Below are 16,764 nucleotides of genomic sequence, written 5' to 3'. Positions count from 1 at the left end.
TAAAATAAATTTAAATCAGTGTGAAATACAATATTTAAATAAACCATTATGCAGAAACATATTTGATTCATCAGGTTTGACCTGGATAATTTTAATAATGAGGGAACAACATGGTAAGTCAAGATTAGTGATCCAACAAACAGACATTCTGGGAAAAACAGTATAGAATCTACAAAAGCATCTATCCTCTGATACTGCTGACCTGAAGATACTAGTCCACCCTGTCACACAGACAAGCCTTTATCCAGATGCTGCCATGGCAAAGTCATCAGGCTTTCATGACAATAAAAGTTTGAATATAAAGCACAGGTGAGTACCTATTATTACTGGGGACCAGTGTGTGAAAGAAAAACATACTGTACTGGTTTCCCTAATTCAGTTGTCATTGAAATGTAATCAGATATTTACAGTAAACTCAGGTGCTATTTAGAAAGGAGGAGGTAAAAATCTTTCGTTAAAGTAATATAAGTTAGCCTGATAGGTACAGGTATAAATAGCCAACAAAAGGTTTGCACAGCATTATTATCTTCAAAGATTTGGGGATTTTTTTCCCCCATTATATTGTTTCGACTTGTTTGCAGCTAGTATTTACCATCTTTTTAGGTTCAGGAACCTAACTGAATTACCTCTCTGAACATCTTAGGGGCGAGAATTTCCAAAACTCTGATTGCATTCCCAGCTTGATTATTGTGCATTTTAAACTGCGTGAATCAGATCCAGAGTCCAGATATTCCAAGCTAAAGGATGCCCAAATGCACTACTTTCTCTTTGCTTGTTTTGTAACAAAGTGGGCAAATTTTGTGGGCAAAATCTGAGAGTGTGCCTGCTCTTATTTAGTCCCAGATCTTTATTCAGCCCAGCAGTAGAAACTACAAATTATATGCTGGACCACATTCATCTTTCTAGGAAGTGGATGCACACCCACTTTGAGCTAAGGTTAATAAATAATATGACATACTCTCTGGCAGTTTACATCTTCACTTATCTCACTGCTGACTTTTTGTCCAGAAGTTCACATGGAAGTGGTACATATTTTTCTGAAACTTCTGGCTCTGTTTCAAATCATGATGGTTCTTTGCTGATGACACCAATGCTTCCTTTGATTTTCCACAAGACACTTTAAATTAAACATGCCAGGACCAATTCTTCAGTTCAGCAAACTGAACTGTGAGAACTGGTAACTAAACAGTAACTGAGACCAACTCATCCATCATGACATTTGGAAACATCTTGAACTACATTGGTACAGTTTTAAAACATCCTGACATAGTATCAGCAGTTAGCAACCAAATGCTTCCATGCTGTTTTCCACCAAAGGACAGAGATCTGTAGGAGCAACATAACCATGACACTGAATTAAAAAAATGAAAAATATAAACGTTAATAATCACCTAGTTTTGGAAGAGAATAGTTCAAATCAAAGTACCATTCAAAGAAGTCGAATATAATTTTTGTTACATTTGCTGCATATTGTGCCGTGTGTATTTGCTGTGGCTGGGCGTAAACTCTTAGCTGTAAAATACAGAGAGACAACTGTCAAACATTGAAAAGGCATTTAGCATGCATATCTATAACACTGCAGGTTTTCTCTGAGACTGGTCTGAACACTGAATTCTGTTCCCTATCACATTTATTCAACAAAGTTTTTCAAATGTTGTACGTAAGAGAAACCAAGTCAACATAGTCTGTGCCCACTTTCCACTGTTTGTCTGAAGTGTAAAACTGGCAAGACCCATGTCCAGAAGCTCAAGGTGGCCAAGCCTGGAGCAGGACTGGAATGCAGGCCAGCCCCTACTTCCCCACTGCCTGGTTTTCTCCAGAAGGAGACCTGAGCAAGCACAGTCAAAGGGGATCCACTTGTTCTGAGCAGTTCAATGATCTTGACTGATCCAATCAGATCAATCTTTAGGAGCACATCTGTATTGAAATGTGTCAGAAGTCCATAGCACCTTATTTTATTCAACTTCTTCCTACCTTTCCTACGTATTATCATCGTAGTTTCCTCTTGTCCTTGTATGTTTGAAGATCTCAAACCCATTGAAGACAGCGCATTTACCAGATCTGTGGCTCTTCCCAGACATGCTGGCCCATGCTGGTGAGTGGCTGTTTGACCAGGACCTTGGGCCACACAGCCACCCAGTCACTGCTCTGCTGCTTTCTGGGTTGCTGTGCCCCAGGAAATCATAGGCAAAAATCAGCTCTCTCTTTTATAGCCAAGCATGTCCAGGAAAAATGGCACATTTGGTAGCCCTGTGTGTGATGAGTGACCATTTCTGTGCTCCTCTTCATATCTGAATGTAAAAAAATGATGTGTTGAATGCTGACCTTTCTATCCCTGAAGCTTGGTGTCTGGGACCAATTTGGCTATTGGTGTCAACAGTAGGAAACAAGCTCTAGAGGACTAGAGTCTTTATGGCACCCATGCCCACAATGAGGAGGCCTGCAGTTTGACAAAACCTTTTGAGAAGTTATCTTCACATTGTGAAGACAAAGTTTGAGTTCAGAATTCATGGAGTCTTTTGGGGATCTTTCCCTCAATCTCCAAAGCCTGCTGGAGCTGTATGTAACCTGTTCTCTTCCCTATCCCCAAAAATCTCCAGTGTGGATGAGATTTCTATACAGTGTGAAGTTCCTGGTTTTAGGAAAACCAATCCATCTTGTTTTGCCAGCTCCATGACTCTTATGAATGGGCCACATTCATCTGGCTATGCTGGTGTGGCTTGTTTACTCCTTCAGTGGTGTCTTACAGTTTAGGGCCCAAGCTGAGCAAAGGAGCTGGTCTATTCCAAGAACTCTTCTGGAGTCTGACAACACATTAATTTCAATACCATGAAATTACACTTCCTCCAGTGAGAGGGGAGGATGGGAAAGCAGTCAGAAATAAAGCTGGAACAAAAAAAAACTAAACCCAAAAAAGCTTATGAAATTCCATTGGGAATCCATTCCAGCCAGGGGATTTTCCCCCAGGGTCAGTTTGCAATTACAGTCTGCAATTTCCACTTCTGTAAGCTCTTTACCCAATTTAGCAGTTTTCAGTCCCCTAGCTGATCCATGTTAATGGTTTCCAAAACCTTCAGCCCGCACTAGAACTGACTTTGGTTTTCATTTGTATAATCTCCTCTGTGATTTTCCAAACCAGACATGCGGTACCTGACAGGTAATCAGCTCAGGAGCATTGTTTCCAGCTGTAGGCACATTTCCCACCATTGATTCCATGAATGTCTTCATTAGGGCTTTCAGAGTGAATGGCAGAGTTTTCAAGTAATTTAATATGTCATGTGAACCGTATGCTCTTGCTGTTGTTTATGAAAGTAATTTATGGATCATGTGGATACTTTCTGTCAGATGAGGGATTTATTGTTAGAAATTTACACAGCAAACTATGCAATGTTCTTTTCAGTACCTGGTTGAATCTAAATACCTCATTGTTCAGCTGGTCTTCCAAGTTCTCGGACAGCAAGCCTTGGAAAGGTTAGAAGAAAAACTTTCTATATATGTGATTAAAAACCCTAAAGATAGTCTAGTTTTCCTGGGGAAAAGATCATTTTTAATGATGGATCTTACACATGTATTTTATATTGGTACAGCTATGTTCATGTTAGAAGAAAGGAAACAGTTATGATTTTAACCTCACTTAAACACCAAGTTTTCTAGTGCAGGCAAGTCCTCAGACATTGTTTAGTGAACAGCATTAATAAAATATGTAGTAACCAATGCCTGAATTAGAAGATGTTTCTTCAGGCAACCTCTGTACTGACACGAATACCCCTGCTTCCACACACACACACTTTAATTACCATGTTTCAGTGAACACTCCCTTCTATTTAGAAAAGCTACAACCAGTCAGGAACATTGTGGGCTGTACTGCTTTGCTTGGGGAAAAAAACCAAATAGTGACCTCGGGGCCATATTCTGGAGCGTGGCATGGATAAGTAGTGAATGTTTAACTTCTGCATGTAGAAAAAAGTGTTACACACTTCTTCAGTACACTTTTTTCCCTACCACACTATGTTCTGCACAAAAATCTAGACAAAATCTGATTTTTAAAGAAACTAAACTCTAGAGAATATCTATTGAGACCAAATAGTCAAAGTCCTGTCCCTGATAATGAGTGGATCAGCTATGCTGAAGAGCAATTGGTTAACAAAATTGTGTGACTGGGTGGCCTAAAAATGTACTCCTGTGAATTACTGAGCCAAACAGCAGGGAACTAAGAATATTACATCTCTATCTCAAACCAGGCTCCATTTGCTTGTCCAAGTGTAATTTAGCTTTAGTTATTTGTCAAGTAATATAAGCATACAGCATGACACTAGCGAGGGCACAGAGGGAGGCCTCAGCACAGTGCTTTGACAGGAAGTCTTTGCTAAGAGCTGAATCAGAACTTTGGAGATTTCTACAAGACAGATTTTAACATCAGTGAACAGCCTTAAGTAGGGAAGGATTTGATGAGCTTTTTCAGTTAAAGAAACTAAGGAACAGCTAACTTGCTAAGGGAACAGTGGCCTGGCTGGGGTTTTAGTCTAGGTTCCCTGTCCATTTGTGACACTGTCTCCAGAAAATGAGGAAAGCACTGCCAGCTCATATGAACAAGATGACTATGTGTTACATAAGGGGAAAGGAAGAGGAAGAAGCAAGGGCATACAGCCCTAGGGACCACTGTCTTTATCAGATGAGAAAAAGATCTAAACCAATAAATAATTAACAGCAGGTTGAGTATCCCAAATTAGGTTTAGGCTAAATGAGGAATTTCTGCTGAGGGGCAAGTTGTGTTTTGGATTTCAGTTTGTGATTCAATATAATGTCTTGTGATCTCTTTACTCTACACCTTCAGGAGATTTGAATCTAAGCAAGAAATGGATTGGCCTGCCCACTGCATCTAAGTGAAGGAGCTATTTTAATTTAATAGATTCAGATTCAAACCTATTCTCTTCTTTAGGGCATCTACCAAATATCCATCTGTTTAGGCAGACACTATCACTTCTATACTTATTTCTACAGAACTTACACTGGGCAGTTGCCTGTTGCCACTGTTGTAAAATAAAGCAAGCCAGTACATAATGGCACACAGCACTGCAGTCCTATGTCTCAACGGCTGTAATAACACCAAGTGCTTAGATTCACCCTTTTTAACCCACAGAAAACTATAAAGTATTTGTATTCATGGCCTGTGACTCTCCTGTACCCCCTAACTTGTACATTCCTTCAGTCACTGGGCTTCGAGTCAGGGATCAGTTTGGAGAAAGAGTGCTCCTTCCTCACCTGTGTGCTCATGTGAGAGGTACTGACTGGGATCTCAGAAAGATGGGAGACAGGGAAGGACTGCGAAACACTGTATGTAGTCAAGGTCAGAGGGACCACTGTGAACACCTAATCTGATAAAACAGGCTGCATAAAATAAGCTATAGGAGAAGAAGAAAAAATATGTCCCTGTTTGTATAAAAGGAGATTAAAAAAAAAAGCAAATCAAGGCACGTGTGTTATCTGAACCATGTTCAGGCTGCAGAAGGACTTACAGGTTTTCCACTAGCGGATATTCTCTCTACCCAGTCAAACTGGTGCACCGCAAAGCATACCAAGTAAGTGCTCATGGGGACTGACTTCTCAAAAGTTGTTCGATTCCAGCCATCACCAAGCCGCACAGTTTTCTGTGGAAATACAGAAGTAATCAAACTGATTTTTGAAATTGCAAACACACACATAAAAGTACAACATTTGTATGAAGGCTGCAACTGCATAGGAAAAACAAATCACCTCTCCAGGTCTGCATCTTCTGGCATTTCATTACTGAAGGCATGAGAACAGACAAGATAGTTTTCTTCTGCAATACATGAAATGGTACTTTGCTTTTTTGGCACTTAACAGGTTTACCTTGTTCTAATTTCATCAGGGATTTGAAATCGTTCACATGAACAGGAATTTTGCCAACAGGAATTTTCTGGTGTATGCTGTGTTTTGTTCTTGCAATAGTAGCATAAAATAACATTACTTTGGACAGAGCAGAGAAGAGACTGAATTCTCTCCTCTCTTAAATACATGCATCACGTATTTAAGTCATGAAGCAGGGATGCTACCTGGGATAAAGACCAGTCTAATGAATCTATCCTGAACTCATTCAAATACAAATGAGCACTGCTAACTGGTAGATTGCTTAAATGTAGATAAAATTTAGTGCTGATCATAGTTTTTATTTTGCAAATCAATTAAGAAACATTCCTGATTTTCCCAGATGGTTTTCTCTCTAAGTTTGCTGACAACACTAAATAGGAAGGGGCAGACACTGACCTCTTCTTTCCCATGACCAGTGACAGGACTCAAGGAAATGGCATGAAGTTGAGTCAGGGGAAGTTTAGGTTTGATTTTAGGAAAAGGGTTTTCACCCAGAGGGTGAAAACCGGAACGCGTTCCCCAGGGAAGTGGTCACAACACCAAGCCTGACAGAGTTCCAGAAGCATCTGGACAATGCTCTCAGGCACAGGGTGTGATTCTTGGGGTATCCTGTGCAAGGCCAGGAGTTGGTCTTAATGATATTGATGGGTCCCTTACAACTCAGCTTATTCTATTATTCTCTTCTAAGTATATATTTCTTCTATTCCTTTTCTGCTACAGTCTGATATTTTTTGTGCTTCTGACTGGATGACTAACTTAAATAGAACAAAAGCCAAAATCATATAAAAGACATTAGCCTTCTAGAGATACAGGGGTTCTATGAGGCTTGTTTGTTATAAACACAATAAAGCACAGACAGTTAATGTTACAGGTAGTATGATTCCATGAGCAAACAAACCTTTTCACAGATATATTCATAACCCCTTTTCACAAAGGTATTCACAATCTAATTTTCCATTATTTTACCCATTTTGACTCTATTTTGATACCTTTTGTTATTTCAACAAAGTCAGGACTTGAGTGGAAAAAAACCTGAAAAAACTCAACTCCAGTGAAAAATGCAAATGAAATGTACAAGATTCTGATTTTGCTGATCTTATTTTGCCATGTTGATTATAAAGCTCCACACCACCCAAACTACTGCAGGACATATAACATACAATGTGTCTTGCTTTTAGAAACTGTTACATTTCCATCTGTGGAAAAAGATTTTTCCCAAAGTTCTTTCACTACTAAGAACAGAGCTACTGACCTTGACCAGATAAAAAAGTGCCTTGCTATAATCCCTTAGTCAAACCTCAATATGAATTCGGCATAATCTACATTTTCTTATCTGTACTTGCTTTTTAGCAAATCAATTAAGAAGCAGTAGTTAGCCCTTTGCAAGCTTATTATTGGAGGTCCATACTAGAGGCAAGGTCCACATGTCAAGGTGTAAAGTAAACCTCAAAACACAATAAATCTTGATAACATACAGTGTTATCCCCTTACTTCCTTGTTTGTACCCTCACTTATCTGAGGTCTGTGAGGAAAGGTACAGCACTCTCCTTTCATGTGTTGTTCATCAAAGTGCCTGGTGCTCTTCCAGGTATCATAGAAACATTTTTAATAACAGTGGGTCAGAGCTTTAAATGTGCAAAGGGTATGGATGCATCTGTATCAGCTTGGTAATAGATATCTCAGCTGCATTGCTAGGAGAATAAGTTTGGGGGACTCTAAACAGTACACAGTAAACACTCTAAACAGTACACACTTTGTTTTCTGGGTGGGGGAGTGATTGGAAAAATGCAAATGCCAGCAGCCTGGAGGCTGGAAGTTCTTTTTTCTTTGTTGTAAACTTGGCACTTTACTTCCCACTTCAGAACTTATTAGTAGAAATTATACAATAGACTACACATTCAGTTGAACTAATCAGTAGAAACTCTCTCATCTGAAAGCCATTCCGTCTTCTTCCAGAAGGTCTAGAGGTAGATAATTGATGCCATTGAATTTCACACAAAACTTGGAATTTGACACACTAGGTCTAGAAATGGATTATTTAGGAAATTATAGACATGGTGGAATGACAAATGTCCACACCCATGAGCTGACAGATGGGGTTTCAGATCCTCCATTATTAAAAATCATAATCCTAGTCTTTCTGGCTAGCAGGATTCTTTGCCATTAAATTGTGATCAGTAGATCCTCATTTTGGACCAGTATGCAGTTTTAATGATTATTTTAGACTTTCCATCTGGGAAACAGCTGTCTTTCAGAGTACCCATTCTCCAAGCCTACCCAATTTGACTGAAAAACCTGCCAATATCTATTTATAGTTAGCAGGGGCTACTCACCCAGAATATCTGAACAGAGGGTCAGCTGGCTAATGATAGATGAGATGTTTCATTTTTGCTTTGGATTTGATTGTGTGCTGCCATATTGTGTGTTGGTGGAGCACTTCAAGTCCTAACCAGCCAAGCAGTTCTGTTCATGGAATATTTATTAACCATGAGTTTTACAGTGCCTGAGTGGTAGAGTCTGTGAATGTGCAGGAACATGGTGACCCACACTACTTTTCAGTGGCTCTACAGAACCATTCCACTTAGGCAGCAGTTGGGAAAGACATACCTGTACCGGCATGTTTGAAAGCGCATGGTACACATCTTGATGGATGATGGATATGTTGTAAGTTGCCTTTTTGTTTGGCTCGTCAAAGCAGGGAAATGATTTCCGTGCATCTGTTGGCTCATGATCAGTAGCTGCAATGCTCCTGAAACAAACGACACATTGGCAATACTTCATTACATAGCTTTGAAATCTTGTCTATAATTTCTAAGCATATTTTGTTAATGATTTCACAAACTAAATTCAACTACAAATATTTGTGCGTATTTTTCCATTCATAAGAGCAGGTGACATCAGAAATGCATGAGCTGACATCACATAGTCAGTCTGTCATCAACATCCTCTATGTTTCAGAGCAAAAGCTAATGCAAATTGCTTATCATCAAATATTTTTAGAAGCCAGGCAATAAGATAGGCATGACCCCTCATGGATAGTGAAAATTCTGCTCATCCTCCTGCTGAGCCTTCCCATTGATTTATGCCCCTAAAATAAAGAACTGATGATATCACCTGAAAGGAACAAGTCACTCCAAGAGTTGTTTACCCACTACAGCATATATTGGGATTAGGGTCTTGAACATCTCCTGAAGCAACACCTTGAAATTGTGTAAATGCCAATAAATCTCATCCTGCTTGTGTGTTTCTTTTTCTGCATTTACCACATACAGTTTTCTCCTGGTGCTGTTATGCTCCCCTGATTCCATTAGTGAAACTGCTGGAGAAAGCATGGAAAGTTCAGGTGAACACCCCAGTACATAACTCATGCTATGCAAGCTGTGTTGAGAGGGCTAGAAAGTTATCTCAGTTATGCAAAACCAACTGGAGGAGCTAGACAATAGGGGTCATGTAAAAACATAAGGTGAAGGTTGTGAGTGTTCATATTGTGCTTGCTTCTCTCAGTGACATCGGGCTCCCCCATTAATGACCCACACAGTGGCAGAGCATATTCTCCAGTGATTGATGGTGAAAGGGATCACAGATGCTCCTTCAATTAATCTGGAATGTTGAGCATTTTCTGACAGCACTTCTACAGCTGCTCCAACTACATTAAGGTAGTTTTTCTTTCCAAAAAGTAATTAAAAGTGTACATCATAAATTACAGATCTGCAGCAATCCTACAAGCTCACTTGACAACCAATTTTTCAATGCTTCTGTTGCCCTTGGCATTTCCCTGTGACGGTTAAATACTAAACTGGTCATTAGGAACTTGTAGCAGCAAGGGTCATTTAGAAGCCTGATGGAGGTAATATGTCTGGGTTCTCTCCATTCATGTTCCTTGGAATAGGAGCTCAAAGGTTCATGGGCAGAAAGCATAATGAACATTCACCTTAACATAATTTTAGACTCAATATTGAGTTTCTTTTGCTGGTGCATTCTTTGCTGTCACTCTCTACTTTTCATAGGATTTGAGAGCTATTTCACAATTGAGTTAACTCCAAGCCTCCAGGGCAATGCTTCACAGCTATTGGTTAAAAACTTGGCTATATATTTTGACACATTTACGTCTTGTTCCTACAGACTGATAACATTGTGATATATCTGTTGATTTATAAAGTGATAATCCATCTATCCTCATATGTTTGTGGAGGCAGACAGACATTAGGAGTGAACAACCTTAGCACTACCCTTCCTACAGGCTAGATGATGAGAACTCCAGACTATGGCATGCATAGAAGTGGCAGTAGAAACATGAAATGTGGTAATTCACTTTCAAGCTGCATAATGTAGTTTTTAGATAAGATTTTCTTCACTTCTTGGTGGCTTCTCCTCTTGAAGTTGATGTCCAGACCTTTAAATGTGAATTGGAGATGGCAGTTGAAAACATCATAGTAATAAGAAGTGGAGATCTGGCTGAGACTGCATCCAGCTGTTCCCAAAATAAAACAGCGATGTATTTAGAACCATGATGAATTTTCCTTTTTTTTCCCCTCCCCCAAAGTACAAGGCATTAGTGTCAAAGCCTCCCTCCCTGAACTAATTAAAGCATTTTCTCCTAGTCTTTCTTTAAATTCCAATTTGTTGCTTCTTCTGAGAAAAGTTTCTTATTGAGGAAGAAAATCAGGAGTGTTACTTTTGTACACAGAAGAAAATTTTGCCCTACTGTATTCAAGAAAATCCTAAATACATCCCTGTTAGCCATGTCCCAGCCTCTTGTTCTCTTACAGACAACAGAGAGAATTCCTACAAAAGGAAAGCCATACCTTGTCACTAATAGTAGTGCAAAATCCAAGCCAGCTGCAGTGACATGTTTGTATTATTTGTAATATTAAGGAAAAAATACAAGGGGGCTTTAGCACATTCCTTGACAGAAACTAATGACTTGAATAACCCATTACACCAGGCAAGGGCTCTTCTTTTGCTCCTTTCCATAATATCTGAAAACAATACAAGTGTAATGTAATTATGCTCACTGCATCATGCAAAGTAGGGAAGGACTGTTACTCCTTTTTCATCAATGGGGAAATGAAATGCACAGACAGAGGAATAGTTTTACCAAAGGACTTAAGTGCTTACAGCTAGATCTGGGAACCCACAGGAGCATCTAGGCAGGTCTATGTCTAAAATCTACATTTTCAAAGTTTCTGCTTTCTTGTACCTGCATGTGCACATCAATTTAAATAGTCATGATTCCAAGGTATCTCAAGATCTGCTTCAGGGCATGTCCAAAAGTACCTTTTTCCTCATGGGGGTTGTGTGATCTGTCTGAACAGGATTCCCAAATGAGGCATCCTTCTCCCTAAGCCTCTCAAGGATCCCAGACTTAGAGGCATGTTCAGCTCAGATCTACCTGTTTTCCACGAAGTGTGGTGGAGATTTTAATCTAAGCAACAGCAGAGCCTGGACATATGCCCAGTTTGTAAACAAAAGGCCTTATAGCAATGCTTTGGCAAACCCTTGCCTTCACAGATAAACAGCTGGGGAGCAGCTCACCCCTAGGAGCTGACTCTCCAATGTTATTAAGTCTCTCAAAAGGTCCTGCTGCTTCTAACACTGTACAGAAAGGATAACAGAGTAGGTTAATTACATATTGGACCTCTTTTTCACCTCGTCCCCCTTCTCTTTAACATCCACTATTAATAGACTTGTTTGATCATTGCTATTACCTGGTCTGATTTGTATTTACTTGCAACATCACAAGAACAGAACTATTTGGGTTGAAATTTTCCAAAGGTGGTGTCTACCTCAGACAAAGGCAAAATAAAAATCTAATTCCAGTCAGCATTGTTTTTGAGTAGAAAGCCAGGGGAAAATGCATTTTTAATACGTAATGAAACCCTTCCCTCACTGTGCTTCCTCACCCCATCCTATCCCCTCTCCTCTGCTGTACAGCAGCAACTTGGCTGGCGGTTGCTTTACTTTCAAAGCTGTACTTACCTCTATCATGTACACCACCTCAGCCACCCCCACAAACAATCTTCCCAAACTCAATCACATGAAAAATACTTGAGAATTTACCATTCACTCATTCTTACTAAATCCCATCTCAAGCCTAACAAACTCACACCCTCAAGTTCCTTCCTGCATTGAGAGTTTTCAGATTGCTGGCTAGGATCATCCTTGCAATTGTAGCTTCCAGCATCCAATTCAAGAAGTAGGAACAGTCAAAGTGAGCTCACATTTTATGCTTTCTTTAAAGTTCTCCTTTCTTCCTGGCATCACATGCTTGGCCCCTGTCTACCTATACTGGCTGGATTTGAGGGACAGGCTTTCACCTCTCCTGCTCTGCAACTCAGAAGACCTGTGTTCTGGTCCCGCTGTTCTGGTGTTGTGACAGACCTGGGGCTATAAATTTAATATCTAGATACCCTTCACCACTGAAAAGGAAGTAACACACCTCAACTTAGAAGGATGCTAGGAGGTTGAACATTAAAACTGCTGTGGAGATGTCAGATGCTCTGAGTATGAAATCAAAGCTGCTCAAAGTGTAAAACCAAAGCACCTTTCAAGTCAGAGCAATGGTGAAGTCATAGATGGAGGAAAACAAGAGGAAAAGAGCTGCCTGGTGTTTGAGCTGTTCCCTGCTGTTCTCCGCAGGAAAAATCAATGCTTGCTTTATCCTCTACCTCTTGGATTTGCTGCTGGTGGTGCCTGTCACTGCTGCTACTCCTGGCATTGCCTGTCAGTGGTTGAATGGAGCTGATGAGACTCTCATTCATGACACCATTGTCCCAGAAGGGCAAAGAAGTGCCATAAAAACGCATCAGTGTTTGTCTCCATGTTCCTGCTACAGGACCTTGTAAAAGTATAGCCAAGTTTATCTCCCAGCTGTAAAGGCTGGAATGAGTCACTTCAGAAATGTAAATATCAGAAAATGGGTGAGTGTCCTCTTCATACATTAACTGAAAAGAAAAGCCTTTCAGCAGTGGGCAATGGCTTTTTCAAGCTTCCACCTTGAAGTAGTGCAAACCTGGCAAGTGAAATGGGTTAGCTGAATTGGTAGAGACTTTGTAATCTTTCAATAACTGTTGCTGTATTAATAAGGAAGAGATGGAGCACAAAAAAAAGTAAAAGATAACCTTAATTGTTTGGACTTTCCTACATGTAATTTAAACCAGCTGCAAGAGAGACAGGGAAGCTCTGGTTTGAATATTCCTCAGGCTTACAACATCAAGGAGGTATGTTATCAGGAAAACTATCAGAAGAACATTTTACACCAAAACTGTTACTTTGGAGATAACATAAGAGAGTGGTGATGGTTGTATGCTATTTATTGTACTATAGAGATAAAAACAGACCTTGATCCTTCCGGCTCTTTGAGGGAGCCATTCAGTTCAAAGGTAAGCTCGTACCAGGAGAGTTTGAAAAGGTTTTCCAGAATAAAAATAATAATAATAACAAACCCCTCATCCCTCCACCCCACATTCACTAGTCAGCAGCCAAAGGGTTTTGAATACAGCATCTTTCTTAGGGGAATAAGAAAACTAAAGAACAGCCCAGAAATGTCAGCAAGTTGGTGAGACAAGGCTGAAAAGCTGAAACAGGAATAGAGCAGGCCTCAGGAAGTAAAAATAGAGAAGAAAGTTTAATAAATAAAATGGCTTTACTTGATCGTTCCGTTCTCAGTATAGGTGGTCCTATAAAACCCAACCAGGGAACCATTCAGCCAGCCTTGAAACTTCAGGGTGAGTACATAGGGATCATTTTCATCAGTGACAGGGAGCTCTGCTGCTGCCTTCATCACTATGTATTCTTGTGGCTTGTACTCAAAGCAGTCATTCAGAACAATCTGCTGTCCTGAAGATTTCTGGAGTGTGGGTATTTCTGTAACCTTGGTCTCTCGCAGGTGAAGCCACAGGGAGCTGGTTGGTTTTTCCAAAGCAATAGATATATTGACTGTGCCAGTGTAAGTGTCTTTCTCCATTTCAGGCTTGATTTCCAGATCATAGTGGATAGGCTTGACATAAGTGGGCAGCCTAAAATCTCTCCAGTCTCCAGTCTCATCATTCTTGGAAGGACAGGGACCCAAATCCACTGGGGGAGGAGGCTGATCTGTTGTTGTCGTCTGATCTTTTGTTGTCGCCTGATCTGTTGTTGGTTGCTCTGTTGCCTTTGGAGGTTTAGGTCTGCTCAATCCCACACCAAGCCCCACAGCAAGTCCTACAATGACCACAACTCCACAGATGATAGCCACGTGCTTTGTCTTCATGCAGTACCTCTTGGACTTTTCATCTTCAAAATCCATGCCCTCCATCTCTGCTCCTGGGTCTGTTCTCAGAGCAAAACATTAACCGCAAAAAAGGTTATTAGTCACTTCAGCACTTGCATTCAGTAAATTCAGCAGTCTTGGTTTGTATTTTAATTGTGTAGCTATAGCTGTTCTCTGCCTGTCTCCCGCACCTCGCTTTCCACAGGACACTCAATTAATTAAAGACAACATGCATTTGGAGGAAATCTGAATGATCAAAAGAAGTGCAGCTGGGCTGGGAGTCCGAGGGAACTGACACAGAAGAACATTGTTTCTGCCGTGCTCCCCTTATAAGCAGTGCAACCCCACCCCCCAGCCCCTCCTGTTCTGGCCTGAGTTAAATATAAAACAGTGCTATGTTAATCAGCAGTCAGGAGATGATCGGATGCCAAAGCTCTGTCAGCAGCTTTCAGAAGGAGCTTGCAGATAGAGGTGTAACTGCTCCAAACCTTCAACCTTCACCACTACCTCTTCCTTTTTTTCCTCTGCTGTGTCTTGTTTAGGTTTTTGAGGTTTGGGTTGGGTTTTTTCCCTTCCTCTTACTAACAAAGACTTCCTTGAACTTCCACCCTATAGTTTGTGAAATGACATCTCAAAACTTGCAAAGATCACATATATCTTTCAGTTGTTTCCTCTCTTTTTCTGGGCTCATTTACCTTTGCCGAGTAACTCAAGGCACTCACAGATGGATGAGTGCACAGTGGAACAATAATTTTTGATCACTGCTTCAAACTTCAAAAGTTGTCTAATTCCTCTCCCCCTCACAGGGCCAGTTTTCCAGGAGATTGACCATAACCATGCATGCAAGCTGGTAGCCTGGGATGGCATTGCTTTGTTGGTCAGCACAATTACAGTGCTGCCTGTGAACCCTTGCTGTGAGGGACACTTCTAAGTATGATTTATGCACTAAAGATCTAATTTAGCATTTATTGCTTGTCATCACAATGTGGCACTTCATTGAAGCAAATTAACTGAATAGAGCCTGATTCTGCTTGAGGGAACTTATTATAAGTAAGGCCTTGCTAAGCCTGCAAGCAAGATGTTGCTAATGCAGTATGAAACTGAGCACAGCAGTAGTCTTGACCTTGTTTGAAACTGGACCAAAGGAAAATAGTGTAGAATAGAAATGTGAGTCCCTGCATCTTTTAACCCTATTTCTCTACTTATGTAGTCCAGCTGAGGAGATTTTTTAATCAGGCTCATCAGTGGGGTTTTATGCCTCCTGATTTAGTTTATTAGGAGACAGATTATTATCACTCTTTACATCAAACCTCCAAAGTTGTTTACACTACAACTCTGACTACTTAGCCATGCCCTTCTTTTCCCTTTCCTTTTCCTTTTTGTCAGATGGATGAAGTTTCACCTGAATGGATTGACACATGCTTCAAGTGAGAAAGTGAGATGCACTAAACTGGGGAATTTCACCCAGTCTGTTTAGAAATGGATCTGTTCATAAGCCACACTTCAAAATACTGTCAGTCACCACAGGGAACTTTAGCTACCCAGTTTGCATCAGCACTCTTCCAGCACACTGCTATTTATATATCATTTTGTTTTAAAGGAAAGGCTTTCCTACAGGAAGAGAGAAATAAAAAGGCTTTTTTTTTTTTTTTTTGCAGATCATCACATTAACTCTTACATATTTTCAAAAGTGAGAAACTGATGCAAAAAAAAAAAAATCAAGCAGAAAGCTAAAAATCTGTTTCACATTATGCCTGTTTTTATTGTTTCCCATTTCTCTGCTGTGATCAAAACTAGATATGACATGGGAAACCAGTGCCCTTTAATGGATTGAGTAAGAATTCAACTTCTAGCAATAGAGCCAGCACCAAAGATCATAGTCTTAACATTTAAAACCATTTCATCTTTTCTTTTGTTCTGATTGGGCAAGACAAAGAAAAAAAGTTACAGTAGACTTAAAAAAAGACATCTTTAGCCGAAACAGGCCCTAAGTGATGAGCTAGTAAATATTGTCTTGATTTCAGATATGGTTTTTACATCAGTCCCATTTTCATTTTCCTTAGCCACAAGCTTTTGTTACATTTTTAATCTGAAGATGAAAAATGCTGTTTGAGCTTACAGTCTGCAGAGCAGGTTATTTACTGTAGCTTTGAAGAGACTTGAAGATTTCTTCACTGGTAACAATTACCTCTTTCAGGAAGAGCTAGAAAAGAAATGTGAATGAGCTAGTCCTAAACAGCAGATATATATGTATTTCTTATCCTAAGCCTTGAAGACAATACTAGTAGTAAAGTGTATTACAATCTGTCAGTCAAGAGCAGTAGTGTAATTGTACACAAGTTCTGGCATTTATCTTCTCATTGTAATAACTGAGGTTCTAACCTAGTTGCAGCCAAAATGAAATGTAATATATTTCTGGTATGGGTAGCTAAGAGCAGACTTACTCCTCCCACATGTGAAACGTGCGTGGTTACTGACACTCCTGCAGTCAGCCGGCAGTGCTAACAAGCCTCCCAGCTGCCAGTGGCCCAATATACATGTCCAAGGATAAACAGGGCCCAAACTATTAATTCCTCTACACAGGAGCAATGCAGGAGGGCAGAGCTCCCAAAAGGAATGCCAGC

At 40.2% G+C, this 16,764-nt stretch overlaps 1 protein-coding gene across 2 annotated transcripts in view; it reads right to left on the bottom strand.

Moving 5' to 3' along the window:
• LOC121674983 (glutamyl aminopeptidase) overlaps window positions 1-14,460 on the bottom strand; it is a 35,520-nt gene extending 21,060 nt beyond the window's left edge. The window contains exons 1-5 of one of the 2 annotated variants that reach the window (XM_042049896.1): window positions 14,332-14,446; window positions 13,539-14,199; window positions 8,497-8,638; window positions 5,517-5,648; window positions 1,392-1,512 (exon numbers count right to left, since the gene is read on the bottom strand). In XM_042049896.1, coding sequence (XP_041905830.1) covers window positions 1,392-1,512; window positions 5,517-5,648; window positions 8,497-8,638; window positions 13,539-14,185 — 1,042 coding nt within the window. In that variant the 5' untranslated portion in view covers window positions 14,186-14,199; window positions 14,332-14,446. Of the gene's footprint in view, window positions 1-1,391; window positions 1,513-5,516; window positions 5,649-8,496; window positions 8,639-13,538 lie in introns of both variants that reach the window. The other variant, XM_042049898.1, reaches the window with a different exon arrangement.
• Window positions 14,461-16,764: the final 2,304 nt, after the last annotated feature.

The sequence above is a fragment of the Corvus kubaryi genome, unplaced genomic scaffold (assembly GCF_017639235.1).
Source record: "Corvus kubaryi isolate FWS band 111438036 unplaced genomic scaffold, C.kubaryi_AGA036_p1.0 71, whole genome shotgun sequence".
NCBI lineage: Eukaryota > Metazoa > Chordata > Aves > Passeriformes > Corvidae > Corvus > Corvus kubaryi.
The sequence above is the reverse complement of the archived record's forward strand: the minus strand, read 5'-3'. Positions and strand labels throughout refer to the sequence as shown.